The sequence below is a fragment of the Orbicella faveolata genome, unplaced genomic scaffold (genome assembly GCF_042242905.1).
Source record: "Orbicella faveolata isolate gen_17 unplaced genomic scaffold, um_ofav_v1 contig_25, whole genome shotgun sequence".
In the NCBI taxonomy this organism is placed as follows: domain Eukaryota; kingdom Metazoa; phylum Cnidaria; class Anthozoa; order Scleractinia; family Merulinidae; genus Orbicella; species Orbicella faveolata.
Window position 1 is genome coordinate 9,664,128 of NW_028301553.1, and position 13,883 is coordinate 9,678,010.

At 38.6% G+C, this 13,883-nt stretch overlaps 1 protein-coding gene across 2 annotated transcripts; it reads right to left on the minus strand.

The window, feature by feature from the left end:
• Window positions 1-1,629: 1,629 nt before the first annotated feature.
• LOC149108861 (ribonuclease H2 subunit B-like) lies at window positions 1,630-13,411 on the minus strand. Of its 2 annotated transcripts, XM_089294472.1 has the most exons (10): window positions 13,259-13,411; window positions 12,948-13,019; window positions 11,712-11,819; window positions 11,074-11,150; window positions 10,343-10,513; window positions 9,508-9,613; window positions 8,572-8,653; window positions 5,556-5,604; window positions 2,989-3,078; window positions 1,630-1,863 (listed from the first exon to the last, which is right to left on the minus strand). In XM_089294472.1, the coding sequence occupies exons 1-10, from the start codon at window positions 13,326-13,328 to the stop codon at window positions 1,744-1,746; spliced, it is 945 nt and encodes a 314-aa protein (XP_089150598.1). In that variant the 5' UTR covers window positions 13,329-13,411; the 3' UTR covers window positions 1,630-1,743. The 2 variants fall into 2 exon arrangements, with proteins under 2 accessions (XP_089150598.1, XP_089150600.1); XM_089294474.1 differs by lacking the exons at window positions 12,948-13,019; window positions 13,259-13,411 and adding an exon at window positions 12,066-12,234.
• Between the last annotated feature and the right edge of the window lie 472 nt (window positions 13,412-13,883).

Genomic DNA, 13,883 nt, shown 5'->3' on the forward strand with positions numbered 1-13,883 from the left:
GACTTTGTTTTTGTGCTCGTGTTCCCAACTTTCTTTTCGAGTTTCTCTCCCACGTTTAGTTCTTATTTAGATTGCGTTGTTAAATGCAACGTTTGCACCAGTGGTGTCGGGTGTTGTTAAAAGTTTTCAATGTTTTATCTAATATGCGAAGCAATGCTTTCGTACCCATGCGATCTGACCGACAAGAAAGAGTACGAGAACGAGATGTTGCGGTGGAAAACAAAGTGGCTGCGTTCAACTGGAGAATGACCTGCAACTCTGCCTGACACTCTCGACTGCATAAATAGAAATCGAGACGTTAACACCATCCTCCCGATCGCTGTGTTAACTGCAACTCCTGAACGCAGTTTTGGCCTGATGCATAGAGTCAAGACTTATCTGCGGGCAACCATGAGAACAGAGTGACGCTCGGTCCTTGCTCTAATGCACTCGCACAAGGACATAGCCATTGACGGGGAGGCCGTGGCTGGTGAGAATTGCGGCAAGAAGAATAGGATGCTAAACTTTGGATTCCCATAACATTTAGCTCGGCATCCAGTCCAGTAGTACTGGGTTGCACAGTACAATCCATTTGTTCAAATCAGATCTCATTTAGTTGCTAAGAATTCATGACGTGAGGATATTTTATAATATAGTGCTTTATCTTATATAGAAGCCACCTTGAGCTGTAATTTTTGTAATAAAGCATGAATTGAACAAATCATAGGCCTACTCGACTTCTCCCCACCTTCCCCGGCCGCACCACACTTACGAGGTATGGAACAGGCTTACAAGCCAGTAATGGCTAGCTACTATACGCCCCTGCCTTTGATGTTTGTCAGGCTTAACTGACCATTTCCCTCTGTAAACTAAGACTGGATAATTAAGAAATTCGTTTCCAAATATTTTCAACTTGAGCTGTTTTCTTAGTATTTTGTTGTGCGTTCTTAGCATTTTTTGTACTCGCAGGCAAGATTGATATATTTGTCTGTGCATAAAGCATGTAAAGGGGGAGGACCTCTGGATGATTTTGATTGTTTTTGTTTTTTGTTTTTTTCTTTTAAATTAAACTGCATATATTACATTACAATTACAGAATACTTACATTAAAAAGCTTACAATTTACAACACAGTACTAAAATCGTCTTATAATTGGCTACAGTACTAGTTTATCACTTGACTGATTGCTTGATTGATTGATTAGCCAATTCACAAGTCAGTAAGGAGAGTGACTTCAGCTGAAATGTTATCACGCGCGAAATCTAAAAAAAATATTTTTCTTTTTCGCCAACTCCTCCTCTTCCCACTCCTTCTGCTCTCAATTCAGCTTGAGGATTTTAAGTCGTCAAGACCATGATTTTTACGTCTCTATTACCAAATTTGATTACGGAAACTGAAATCTCGATGACATTCCAGACTCCGGATGATGCCTTTATCAGCTGGGTTGACGGAGCAGTGGCGACTATAGGCGAAAGCCGGAGGAGAGCGTACATTCCAAACAAGTCGTTGGCTAACTCGAAGCCTGAGGTAAAGGCGGCGTGTTGGCATGTGCGAACTTCGTCCTCAGTGGTAAAAACAGCCCATATCACAGCTGGATAACTCTTTGGGGCATTGATAAACATGAATTAATCAAATTATAAAATGCAACACTTTTTGAAATAATACTGCTTCAAAGTAGCTTCTTTTTATTAATGATATGATTACATGATAAATCAGTTTTGTACAAATCCATCAAAATTCTAACATGTCCGAGTGACAGCAACACTATCTTTTCTTGGTCTTCTTGCTGCCTGCTGCTGCTCCAAAGAAACTTGATATTGACTTCATTCCTTTTTTGTCCACCTTAGATAATGACTTCTGTGCTGCAGTCAACTTTGTATTAATCTGTAATAAAACAAAAAATACCAAAAAAATGGAATGAAAAGATATGACCAGAGTCAGGATATTCCTTTACGAAATGCTATTCATCAAAGAACTGAGGCCTAGCTTTGACACTCAGAGTGACTTCATCAGTGCCAAACTCTTCGTTTAGCTTGTAGCATATTTTCATGTTACCTTTCTTTTTCATGAACTACTGTTTTTCTTTTATTTATAGAATATTCATACAGTTTTTTTTTACTTGAAAATGACGTCCGAGAACGTAGAAACGTCGTGTATTTCTTAACCGTTTAAAATTTCTTAAACGTTTTTAAGAAAAGTTTTTTTTCGCAATCTTTTAGAGTTAAATGTTTTAAAAAGTCGCTTCTTTTTAATGAGAAGAGTATAAATTAAAATTAACGATAAATACGAACGTTTAAACCGCTCTGAGGTCATTTGCAAGTTAACAAATAACTTAACTTCAAAATGACCTTAGAGAGGTCCAAAGTCTCCAGAATTCGTTTGCTCTTATCATTAATTTTTCTCATCAAATGCCTATCGAAGAAACTTCTTATAGGAGTAGAATATAGAGTGAGCAATTTCAGGTGAAATCCATTTTCCAAGAACACGCAACTATTCCAGCTTATTCGATGTTTTTATATCACTTCACCAGGACTCAGTTTCTCATTAAGACACTTGCCAAAAGACCAGATATTATGATTTTTTTCCTTTTTTCTTTCATTTTTTGGCTGTGAGAGCCTGTGTGCCAAAGTTCCAGATTGGATGGCGAGTGCAAGGAATACTGTCAGAAAAGACTTAATTTTATGATACTTTTTCATAGTAAATGTAACACAAGACAAGTACATTCATGTAAATTTAACTGATTTATATCAGGGTGGCCATTTCAGGGGCAATGGCACCCAGTATACATTGTATCAACAGAGGCCCTGATAAAATTAACATACAGAATTAAATCTATACAATAAATAATTACAACTAATTAAAAAGCACTAAAAAGCTACGTCAAGAACTGAAACAATATAGACATGTACAATGGAATATGGATGAAAATAATACAAAAGCATCAAGAACGATAGCATCCTGAAACCATCTCTACACATTTTGCGTAATGAAATTGCTTGTGTGATGTACCTTGTCAGTTTCTGTTTTAGAATTCAGCTTGCTGAATTCCTTGGAATAATCTTCTGTCGCCTCAGGAATCTCATCAGTAACCTTAGCTCTCTAAGAAACAGAAAATGAAAAGAGAAAAAATTCAATACAATATATGAGCATATGAGAAGATAGTAATCATAGAATAACCCAGGCATCACAAAAGGTTATTCTTTTGGCTATTCAGGAAATCTCCTACTCATGACAAGCTAGTTTTATGGTATACATGTACTGTATTCTTTCTTCTTTCTTCTTCTTCTTAACCTTTATTTACCCTTGGCAGTGTTTATAGCACAAAGGATAGCACTTGGGGCTGAGCAAACAACTGACAGAAACAAATAATTCAAATTGAACATAACATTGTTAAGAATCCCAAATGGCCAGAGGCAAACCAGTTGGCCATTTACAAGTGTGGCGGAGGATTTGAACTCAGGGCTGCCGTGAAACAAATTCAGTTAGCGATCAGAGCGGGACTCAAACCAAGGACTGCCAAATTGTGAATCCGACACGCTGATCACTCGGCCACGCTGCCTCCTGAGTGTTGTTCAGTTAAATTCTATGTAGTGATTCAATTCAGTGCTAGTGTTAAGGTAAGGTGCATATTGGGGAAAGCACTTGATATTGACAGGGAACTCATTTCTTTTTGTTTTCCTGCATAAACTTTGAACGTGTTAACAGCAATTTCATGAACAACCAATACTGCAAAGTTAAAAGACTGTAACAAGAGGGGTTCTCATAGTCACAATACTCAGAGGTTTCATTGATGTTTTCAGCAGGAGGACAAATGGTTTTCAAAGGCAGGCAAAATCTTTTGAACTGAACTCTGTTTATAAGAAGAAAAGCTTTCCTCTAGATGGTCAAACCAGGCAGACAAAATCATCCTCACAGCCAGTCAAATTGCCTCGTGCCCAGCCCTAATGAAACCCCTGAATATCACTCTGTTGTTAAGTTCAATGTCACATTCAGATGAGAAGGCAGACTACATAATTCACTTGTCTATTCATATCTATTAAAAAATTCTCGATCATGATTGGTTATCCGCGTGTGTATTTGTCACGTAATTGACAGGCGATCACTTGGATGTCCAATTACAGGTATCCAATTAGAAAACGTTGCGATTGGATACCTGTAATTGGATAACCACGTGATTTACACATCAATTATGTGCACTTTAATGGTTTCCTTCTAATGTTCCCTACAATTTTTAGGACTTATGGAAAGCGCTGCCTACCGACTTTTGCGCTCAAAAGAAGTTCTCCAAAGACTGTTCTAATTTCAAAATTTGTTATTCATTTGAATAATTAGTAATCAGACCTCATGTCACACAATTCATGATGGTAATAGGACTGATTGGAGTCCAATTTGGTCTGTAATCATACGAGTGATTAACAAAATTGGACGACCGCGAAGCGGCAGTCCAATTTGTTATTCACAAGTATGATTACAGACTGAACTGGACAACACGATGTACTGTTACCAATTAATGAAAACTATGACAAAATTCCAGAAACGAACAAACCATCGATTGATCGCTGAATGATTAAACGTCGTCATGAATGCTGAAAAACACAGCAGTTTACTCAACAAAGTGCACCGCAACAGCGCGCACAAAATGACGCGTACTGTCCAATTACATGCATGAGGCATACACTGTCCAGTCAATGCTCAAATCGAGCTGCCGATAGCCAATCACGTTCAAGAATTTTGTTATAGGTTTGATTAAGGGAGTAATCGTGCTTGCAATTCCTTGCTCTTCACGCTCGTCCAATTTTCAAATTACTTGTGCGATTACTCCCTGAATTGAACTCCACTTGGTCCAATTACCATGACTGATTAGTCTATTTGATGCCAATGCCTAAAATGCCACTTTCACAATGGGCGCACTTACTGGAATAAAGGGACTTTCTGACAAACGACACTCGAGGTGGGCGGGGGCTTATTAGAAAGTGATAGTATACTTAAAGGGGGTTAAACTCATCAACAATAGATGAGCTTGGGGAAGGTGCCTGGAAAGGTAGTGGAGCCTCGAGCACAAGAGCCGAGCACTTAGGGTAACCATGACAACCCTGTGCACAAGAGCCGAGTTGTAGGGCAACCATGACAACCCTGTGAGCGGCAACCACCAGGCACCATCACACTGCAAAAACAGTGGAACCATGATACTTACCTCATACTTACCAGAGAGGGAGGGAGGGCAGGGAGCTAAATCGCCAAGCACAGTCGAAACGGCACAAATGCACGTGAGAATGAGTTGACCTCAAAAGCCACACTGTAAAACCACACGACCCCCAGCAGACCCCACACCACTGCGCATGTCCAAAACAGGGGTAGGCTGCTGACCAGCATTGTTTCGCGTTTAACTTAGTTTAAATTACATTTAACCACATTACTACTAAATCAAATCATTACAGTACAGACCTGACAGTGCATGTAGGCATTTAGTTTACATACATATATGAATGTCAAGAAACATCATCAGTTATTAATGAAACAATTTTTAGACCAGCAAAGCCTTGGTATACAACACTGCACCAAGATATATTTCTTGCCTTAGTAGGGGGTCCCTCTGGGGATGACAGCTGAGCTTCATCAGTGATACTAAAAAAAGAAAAAGAAAAGAGAATGCCAACAGAAATGACCGAGTTGATCAAAACTGAATTTATCCTTCTGTTATTATAAAGTACTCTTGTGACTGATAATCATTGATTTGAGGGACATACTGTAGTGGCCTAACACGGTTCCTGTGTCAGACTATTTTTGGGAGCATTGTATTCCCCTAGGGTGAGTCACTCCACATGTAATCTACATGATAACTCACAGAACCTGTTTCTACCCAGGACTGTGGGTACTAGCAAATTGTCAGTGTAACCCAACAAAAAAACACGGGGGAATAAATTAACGGAAGCGTTATAGCATTCCCTCTAAGAAAGTAACGAATGATATAACTCTGACAATTGCTTCATGCCATGGAATTCAGAGTTGAGAACCAGCCTGATCTGATCAGCTATTAAGGCTCACTTCTACAGACTTTGTTCTTATTTGATATGATTGCCCTAGATTTCTTTCAATGTTGGTTCAGTAACAACACAACATCACCCACATGTACTTGTATTCATAAATGTAAATTTAAAATCATCTTTGACATCACAGCTTGTTTGGTTCACAGTGTATTAATGTACATGCACAATGTATAAACTAAGGAGAAAACTAAACATTACTACTGTACTCTTGGGAGAGAAGTGGTGAGACTTTAAAGTGGTACTATGACGAAAATCCCATCTTTCCTATCTAAGCCATTTTAAAACATAAACAAGTAGTCTGTACGAGAAGAAAAATGCTGTTTACTATTTTCAAATATCTCTTTTCGTTCCAGAGATATTCAAGTTTTTAAAATATGCAAATTAGCCAAGTGATGACGCCATACACTCAACCAAATTTTCATCAAATATAATGAAGAAAGATATCTCAGCCAATTTGTATCAGAAATGTTTGATTCTTTGCAGGAAGATTCTACTAAATGTGCTCCACAATATGAGCTAGACAGTTTTGTTACCATGGCAACATACTGGGTTCCAGACCTCCCCAATATAAATGGCTTTTCTGGCCACCTTTGGTATTCCATTTTGATATTTGCTTATGGTGCCTCAGGGACCGTTCATTTTTTATGAGGGAGGGGGGGCTGGTGGGATTTGGGAAGCACCATTTAAAAATCGCATGACCCCCCCTCAGCTTACCAATTTTTTCATGTGGCCCCCCCTTTATAGCGGTCATTTTTTGGGATGACCCCCCCCCCAAAAAAAAATTGAACAAACAATATTTAGATTTCAACTTTTTTAATATTTCTCTATTATCCCCCTACTTCACGTTTTGTGCTCACTGTGAAGACAATATTTACAATCCCTATACTACAGAGAGCTGTTGTTTGAAAAACAAATCAAAAGAAAGAGAAGTCAATTTCGGATCTCCTAGTTATGGCTGGCCCTGAGCGTGTGGCATTTGGCCTCTCATTGGCATCTCCCTCATCTGAATTGATGAATGCCCACAGCTTTAATGTAAAACAGATCAAATGTCTAGAAGCTAAGTTGATGAAGGTCACGCAGGACATGGAAGCACTAGAAAATAAGAGCAATTATAACAGCATATTCAAGGGCATACTCAAACAGCACATCAACAAAAGGAGAAGGAAAAAAGAAAACCGCAGAAAGTCAAATGAAAGAAAGAGGAAGCGGACTGAAAACAACGTCCAACGAGTTTATGGAATCTGTGTTGGAAACCCGCTAGGAAATGATCTTCCACAATGCCTTGTGTACCCTCTTAGAACGGCCGTCCCGGAAGAGTGTATTAAAGTTGAGGATGTTGCCACGTCGTTATTTAGAAGAGATGGGCCATACATCGCACAGCTCTTGGAAGGGAATTATTTCACCAATGCTGCAAGAAGCAGAATAACCACCAACCTTGAGCAGGAAGTCAGAGATTATGTTTACACCTTCATGTACCCTGAAGAGTACACTCTGACGGAAAGCATTGCTGCTTCTTGCAGCATCGGTGAAAGAGACTCCCATAGCAGCACAAGCGGCGACGAAGAACTCGACGACAGCGAAGATGAAGATGAGTGCCAGTGAAAGTTGCATTCGAAAATAACAGTGTTAAATACTTCTTTTCAGTAGCTACAAATGCTTTTTGTCGCCAAAGGTTTTTTTAAAGCAGAAGGACAGTTTGTAATAAATTTGTATCCTGCCTTCTATGTTTATTCTATAGCAATTTTTTTGATATTCAAACATTATGCTATTTTAAAGTTGTACTAAAATATTTCACGTGACCCCCCCTTTTTCCCTTATTTTTTTGGGATGACCCCCCCTCGAAAGCCATTTTTTTCGCATGGCCCCCCCCCAAATCCCACCAGCCCCCCCTACCTGATAAAAAATGAACGGTCCCTCATATGCATGATGCAGCAAGCATATGAATATGTTAGGTCAAGTTCACGGCCTTTTTAAGTACATGTATGTTTTGAGCTGAAAATCACTAAAATATTGAAATCAAGTGGGTGGGGACTGGAAAAGAGTGAGTTGCCATGGGAGCAGAAATTTTTACTGCCGTAGGTATGCTATCTGTAGAACTATTAGCCTACCAAGTTTCAGTGGTCTGCGCTGGAAATTGACCAAGATAGCTCTATTCATGTACTTGATATAATATTGGGTTGAGTATATGACGTCATCAGTTATCTCATTTGCATTTTTCAAAGTGAAATATCTCTGGAATGAATGCAGATATTTGCAAACGGTAAACAGCATTTTTATTTTTTTGTGCCATTCTATGTGATACACCAAAAAAATCAAGGGGTAAAAATTTGATCATAGTACCACTTTAAGGAACTGATCTCTAGAAACAGCTGAGTAAATAAAACAGATAATACTTAACTAAATACAATCACCCGTTGAGGACAGTATTTGGATGAATACAACTGAACTGGGTTTAAGGATTTTTTTAATACCTGGAGTGTCGAGTTATGGTACTGCATACTTCTACTACATAAAATATATTCACTGCCAAGGTTTGTATTTTTACCTTAAAGATTCCTTGACACTTTCACTCCATTGTGACGATAGGTAATCAGACACCAAACCAAAGGCATATCTCACATAGTCCGCTGAAACAATAACAGCGGCAACAAATGAAACAAACTGCACAGTTAAAACTGACTGACTGTTTGCCTGACTACCTGACTGACTGCCTGACTGACTGCCTGACTGACTGACTGACTGAGCTCTATAGACAAACAGATAGAGAAACACTTCACTTCACAGCAACTAATATTGGGTCCAGTTCACACTTGTCTAGAACTTGAACTTTTTTAGACCACTCAGGTTGAGCTGAGCTTTGACGGGTACATCAATCACACACTATCTTACAAATGAGTTCTGCTATCAGAAATTACTCTCTTCCACCCATCACAAAATTGTTTCATAATAGAGACTTGAAAATGTGTCTCCATCATTTTCTCTCGTCTGACATGAAAGGAACCTGACTTAAGTTTGACTTAAGGTTCTATTGTGAACCCACCCATTGTCAATGCCTTCAATAAAATGCAGCAGCCCCAGAGCTCTGGCAGGCATCCTATTGTGAATCTATGTCAGATATAAGGGCAGCGGTAAACAAAAATTAGCACTTTGGAGGAAGTTGTTATGGGCCACCCTTGATTCATTAATTGCTCACTGACAGGTGTTGATCTCCCAATTATACATACATACATACATTACTGTACTTTATTTACCCTCGGATTTCAGAGTAGCTTATGCACCTAATATCTCTGAGCATTTAACCATCAGATGAGAGATAGACCACCACACCAGGAACTATGTCCCCTACTCCTTTCGATCAATTCATCTCAATTAGATGACAGCAGACTTCAATTCTTATTCATTAAAAAGCACTGCATTGTTACATTAGGGAAAATCTTTATTGTCACTTAAGGCTCAATCAGTTTATTCCACAAAAACCAACCTCTAGTTGCCTCTGTGTGTCGTTTACTGCGCACAAAGGTGGCACTCTGGGAACCTTTAGACACATGGACGCCACTTGAAGATACACTATCAGCAGTCTGCTCAACCTAATGATGAGACAGCCCAGAATAGTATACACTAAATTATTATACAATTATTGAATTTGGTGTTTGATGGAAAATGTTTCAATAATTTATTTTCCAAAGAAAGAGCAATGGCAGTTTGGCATCATTTTTTTTACAAACTTCATGACATGAAACTTTCAAATCCACTTCCACTTTCAAATTGAGGTATAGAGCATATTTCAATTATGCCAAAAGATAAGTTTCCTTACACCACACAGAATTCTTTGGCAACAGTATTGTGTAGTTCCAGAAAATATCCATACTTCCCCCACAGAAGAGATTTTTTCTAAGACCCCCCCCCCCCCACCCCTCTGGAAATTCCAATAAAGCTTCACACATTTCTTTAAATTTTTTGGTCTTACAGAGCCCTCCCCCCCCCCCCCACCCCCCAGGAAACCAATCCCTTCTGTGGTGGGAGTATGGATATTTTCTGGACCTGCACATTTTGCATTTCAGTTCAATAAACAGCTTTGGTATTGACCATATGTATACTATAATTGCTTCAGAGTTGCCTTGCCCTTCATAAAAAGAAAAAAGGAAAAAAAAACACTAAAAGAGATAACAATAGAACAAAAGAATGTCTCCATAAAATTGATCACTCACGGATCCTCAAAATGAGAAATTACACCATTTCTACAGGTGCCTTGTTCTAGTAAAAGAGGTTACTAAAAGAGGCTCTATCTGCTCAATTTAAGTTGGGCATTTCAATACCTTTGCTTTTAACCAAGCTATAACCTTGTCATTATTAAGTCTGTACACTTGAAGGTCATCGTCAACCTTCACATCGCAGATGTTGAGAGTCTCCTCAGATGTTAGACAACCAGTCAGCCTACTGATGGATGGGTGCCCCTCGTCCAGCAATAATTGTTCCAAAGTTCTAAACTAAATTTCAAAGGTGCATTGGTGAGTATTTGGATTTGCCTTTTATTTACTAGAGGATGGCTATCAAACAGATCACCATATATACATGTACAGTGTACAAGTAGATATGGGTTATTGACCTAGTGCAAGGTCAAGATGGCTGCATATTGGCTGAGATCTCTTTACTTTGCTTGTGTTTGGACCAAGGTGCTGTCGAGGTCCATTATTAAGCGGAAAAAGAAGAAGAAAAACTGTTCCTGAAGGCAACATCCAGCCATCTTGACCAAACAAGCTTGTTACCTAAACAAAGGATAAACTACCGGTAATTAATAGGTAACTCTGAGCAGGACCTGTGATGGACTAGCATCACATGAAGGGGCAGGGGTGGGTGGAAGGGGAGAATTAGAAATACTTCATTGTGGTCACTTCATTGTATATGTATCTGAACCAGAGATAAACACCAGCTTCATAGACTGCTAGTTATTAAGAGCTTTAAAGCAGACCATAAAGTACTGTACTAAAACTAGTCAAATGTACATATAAACATACATGTACGTACAATCAAAAGGAAGTTTAGGTACCTTTTGAGAAAACTTCGTGAGATACGGTAAGATGAGGAACAATGGGTCCACAGGTGTTATGATGTAGAGACCTCCATCTAACAACGAAAAGAAACTTTTCCAGTAAAACACAAGCTTTGAACATAAAACGTAAATTCATACAATCATGTACCCATACATGTATGCTAGCTGATGACAAATTACCTAGTCCTAGAGATTCAAATATACATTGTATTGTTTAATTAATTTGCAGAGTTGTACAATATTGTTAAAGCCAGGCCAGTGACCTGACCTGAAAACTGGCAGCTGTATTTTAAAAAAATTGTCACAGGCATAGATACTGTTGTCATAGGTCTGCCTAATTCAGACACCCTAGAAGAGGTGGCAAGTAAATAAATGTGGTAGACCTTGCCATCTTGGACAGTTTTGCACCCAAACTCAGAATCTTGAGATCCGGAGACACAGTCGAGGGTTTCAATAACTTTCAAGAATTTGCCCAACCCTTAAGTGTTTAGATGATGCTATGTAAACACAGAAAAAGTACTCTTACTATTGCTTTTCTAAAATATTTCTCAACAATACATGTGAACCTTAAACCTCACAACCGTGTTTACAAGTACTCTTATCTAGAAACACACAGTGCACTTCACATTCAGTACCTTTTTGAACAGAATCCTCCACAAACCATGATCTAGTTTCCTCCCTAAATTGCAAAACTTCAAAGATCTTCTCTCCATTGTGGGATAGCAAAAATTGATGTTCCTTACCTGAAAGTGACCAATCACAGACAAGTATTGTTGTGAACTGCAGAAATAGTCCCTCATTAAAATAACAACTAAAAGCATTTATTTATTTACTTATTTATTTATTTATTTATTTACTATGCGACAACCAAGTGACTAGATCTGATGGAAATGGTTCCTTAGCTCCATATATATGGTGTTAACATCTATAATAAATGAATGCATAGGGATAAATACTATAATATCATATTAATATTCATCCTTACTTACTCATGTTATTTTTTGCTTCAATGCTACATTACAAAATCGTTTTTCCCTACTTTAATTAGTTAGTTAACTAATTAGTTTGTTTTAAACATGTTGCTTTATAAATTGTTTTTTTTTTTTCAACAGAACCTACAGCACATTTTGGATGACCACTTTTCAAACCCTGTCTTAAACATGAAGCAATTAAAGTGTGTGTAATTAACATATGAATGGCATAGGTATCCAATTAAAAAGATTTGTGATAGGATACCTGTAAATGGACACCCAGGTGATTGCGTGCTGATTATGTAACAATCACGATCAAGAATTGTGTTGTAGATATGATTAATAACGGTAATAGGACTAAGTGGAGTCCAACATTTCGGTCTCTAATCATATAAATGATTAACAAAATCGGATGGCTGTGAAGCGGGAGTCAGATTTGTTAGATAACAAGTCTGATTACAGACAGAATTGGACGACACAGTGTCTTGTTACCAATTAATCATAACCATTACAATTTCCCAAAAAAGAAAGTTTCATTTGAAAAATTGCTTTCATTAGTCAGTTTTAAATGCTGCAATTAAATTGTGGAGAATTGCTTGAAACATGGCTTTAAGTTTCTTTGAAAACAGCCACTGGAGATAAACCTCTTCAATTTTACAAAGTCTCTCATTTGGATAAGTTGCTATAGTGGTTGTAATCAACATTGTGATTGGTGGATTTCAAGGAAAGGACTTAAAACAATTGGTTCGTGTAACTGTCTGATTACAGGTGTCTTATCACAGCCAACGGTCCGATTACAACTTTACAGATTAATTAGTGCAAAATAGAGCAGCTTATGCACCAATCACGTTTGAGGAAATTGTAATTGTTATGATTATTTAAGCTCAATGTGTACAGTACCTGTTCTTGGATGTGGAATCTTGATGAACACAGGTTCTGCTTCACCACACTCTGGGGCACAAACAGCACTTTCTGTACGTTTGGTAAAAATAAGAAGAATAAACTGAGATTTAAGCTTAAGTACAGTGATCTGATTAATAAAAATCGTAAGCTTATGAACTCTTATCTCCATAAAATGTCAAGAAAACGTTCTATACTCTGGAAAGTCGATTCGATCGATCAGAAGCTACATGTAAAGTTAAGCTTCAATCGATCGCTACTTCCATACGACCTCTATTGTTTTTTTTCTAGAATACATGTAAACCACGTACCTGGAGCAACAAGTATCCATTGGGTCACTTCTTTGTGCGTTTTCTTGTCAATCTGCGTATTTCGTGGCATAGTTTTGCGCTTTTCGTTGTGTTATGAGTCCGATCCTGGAATCGTTTGAACGCGCGAAAATTTCTGTCGATGCACTTAACCGCTGCTGCACTGTTGGCTCATTCAGGCCCAGGCCGCCCAATAACCCTACCGTCAGGAGTCTGTCAGTACCCAGCTGAACAGTAATGAAGCGGTGATGGTCCAACTTCGTGACCTTTAGTAAAAGTTATCAGGGAATGTTTTGCTATCTTATTTGTTATAGTACCTCATTTAGCCTCATGGTTAGTACGCTCATTTCCGGATCGAGCGGTCCAGGTTCGAGCCCTCTGGCAGGGGACATTGCGTTCTGTTCCTGGGCAAGACACTTTACTCTCACAGTGCCTCTCTCCACCCAGGTGTATAAATAGGTACCGGTGAATTAAATGCTACGGGTAACCCTGCGATGGACTAGCATCCCATCCAGGGGGAGAAGAAATACTCCAAATCTCTTCATGCTACAGAAACCAGGATAACCTCCGACCTGATTGGCCGCTTGGCTCGTATGCAGAGTTAACCTACCTTTTACTCTATGTACGC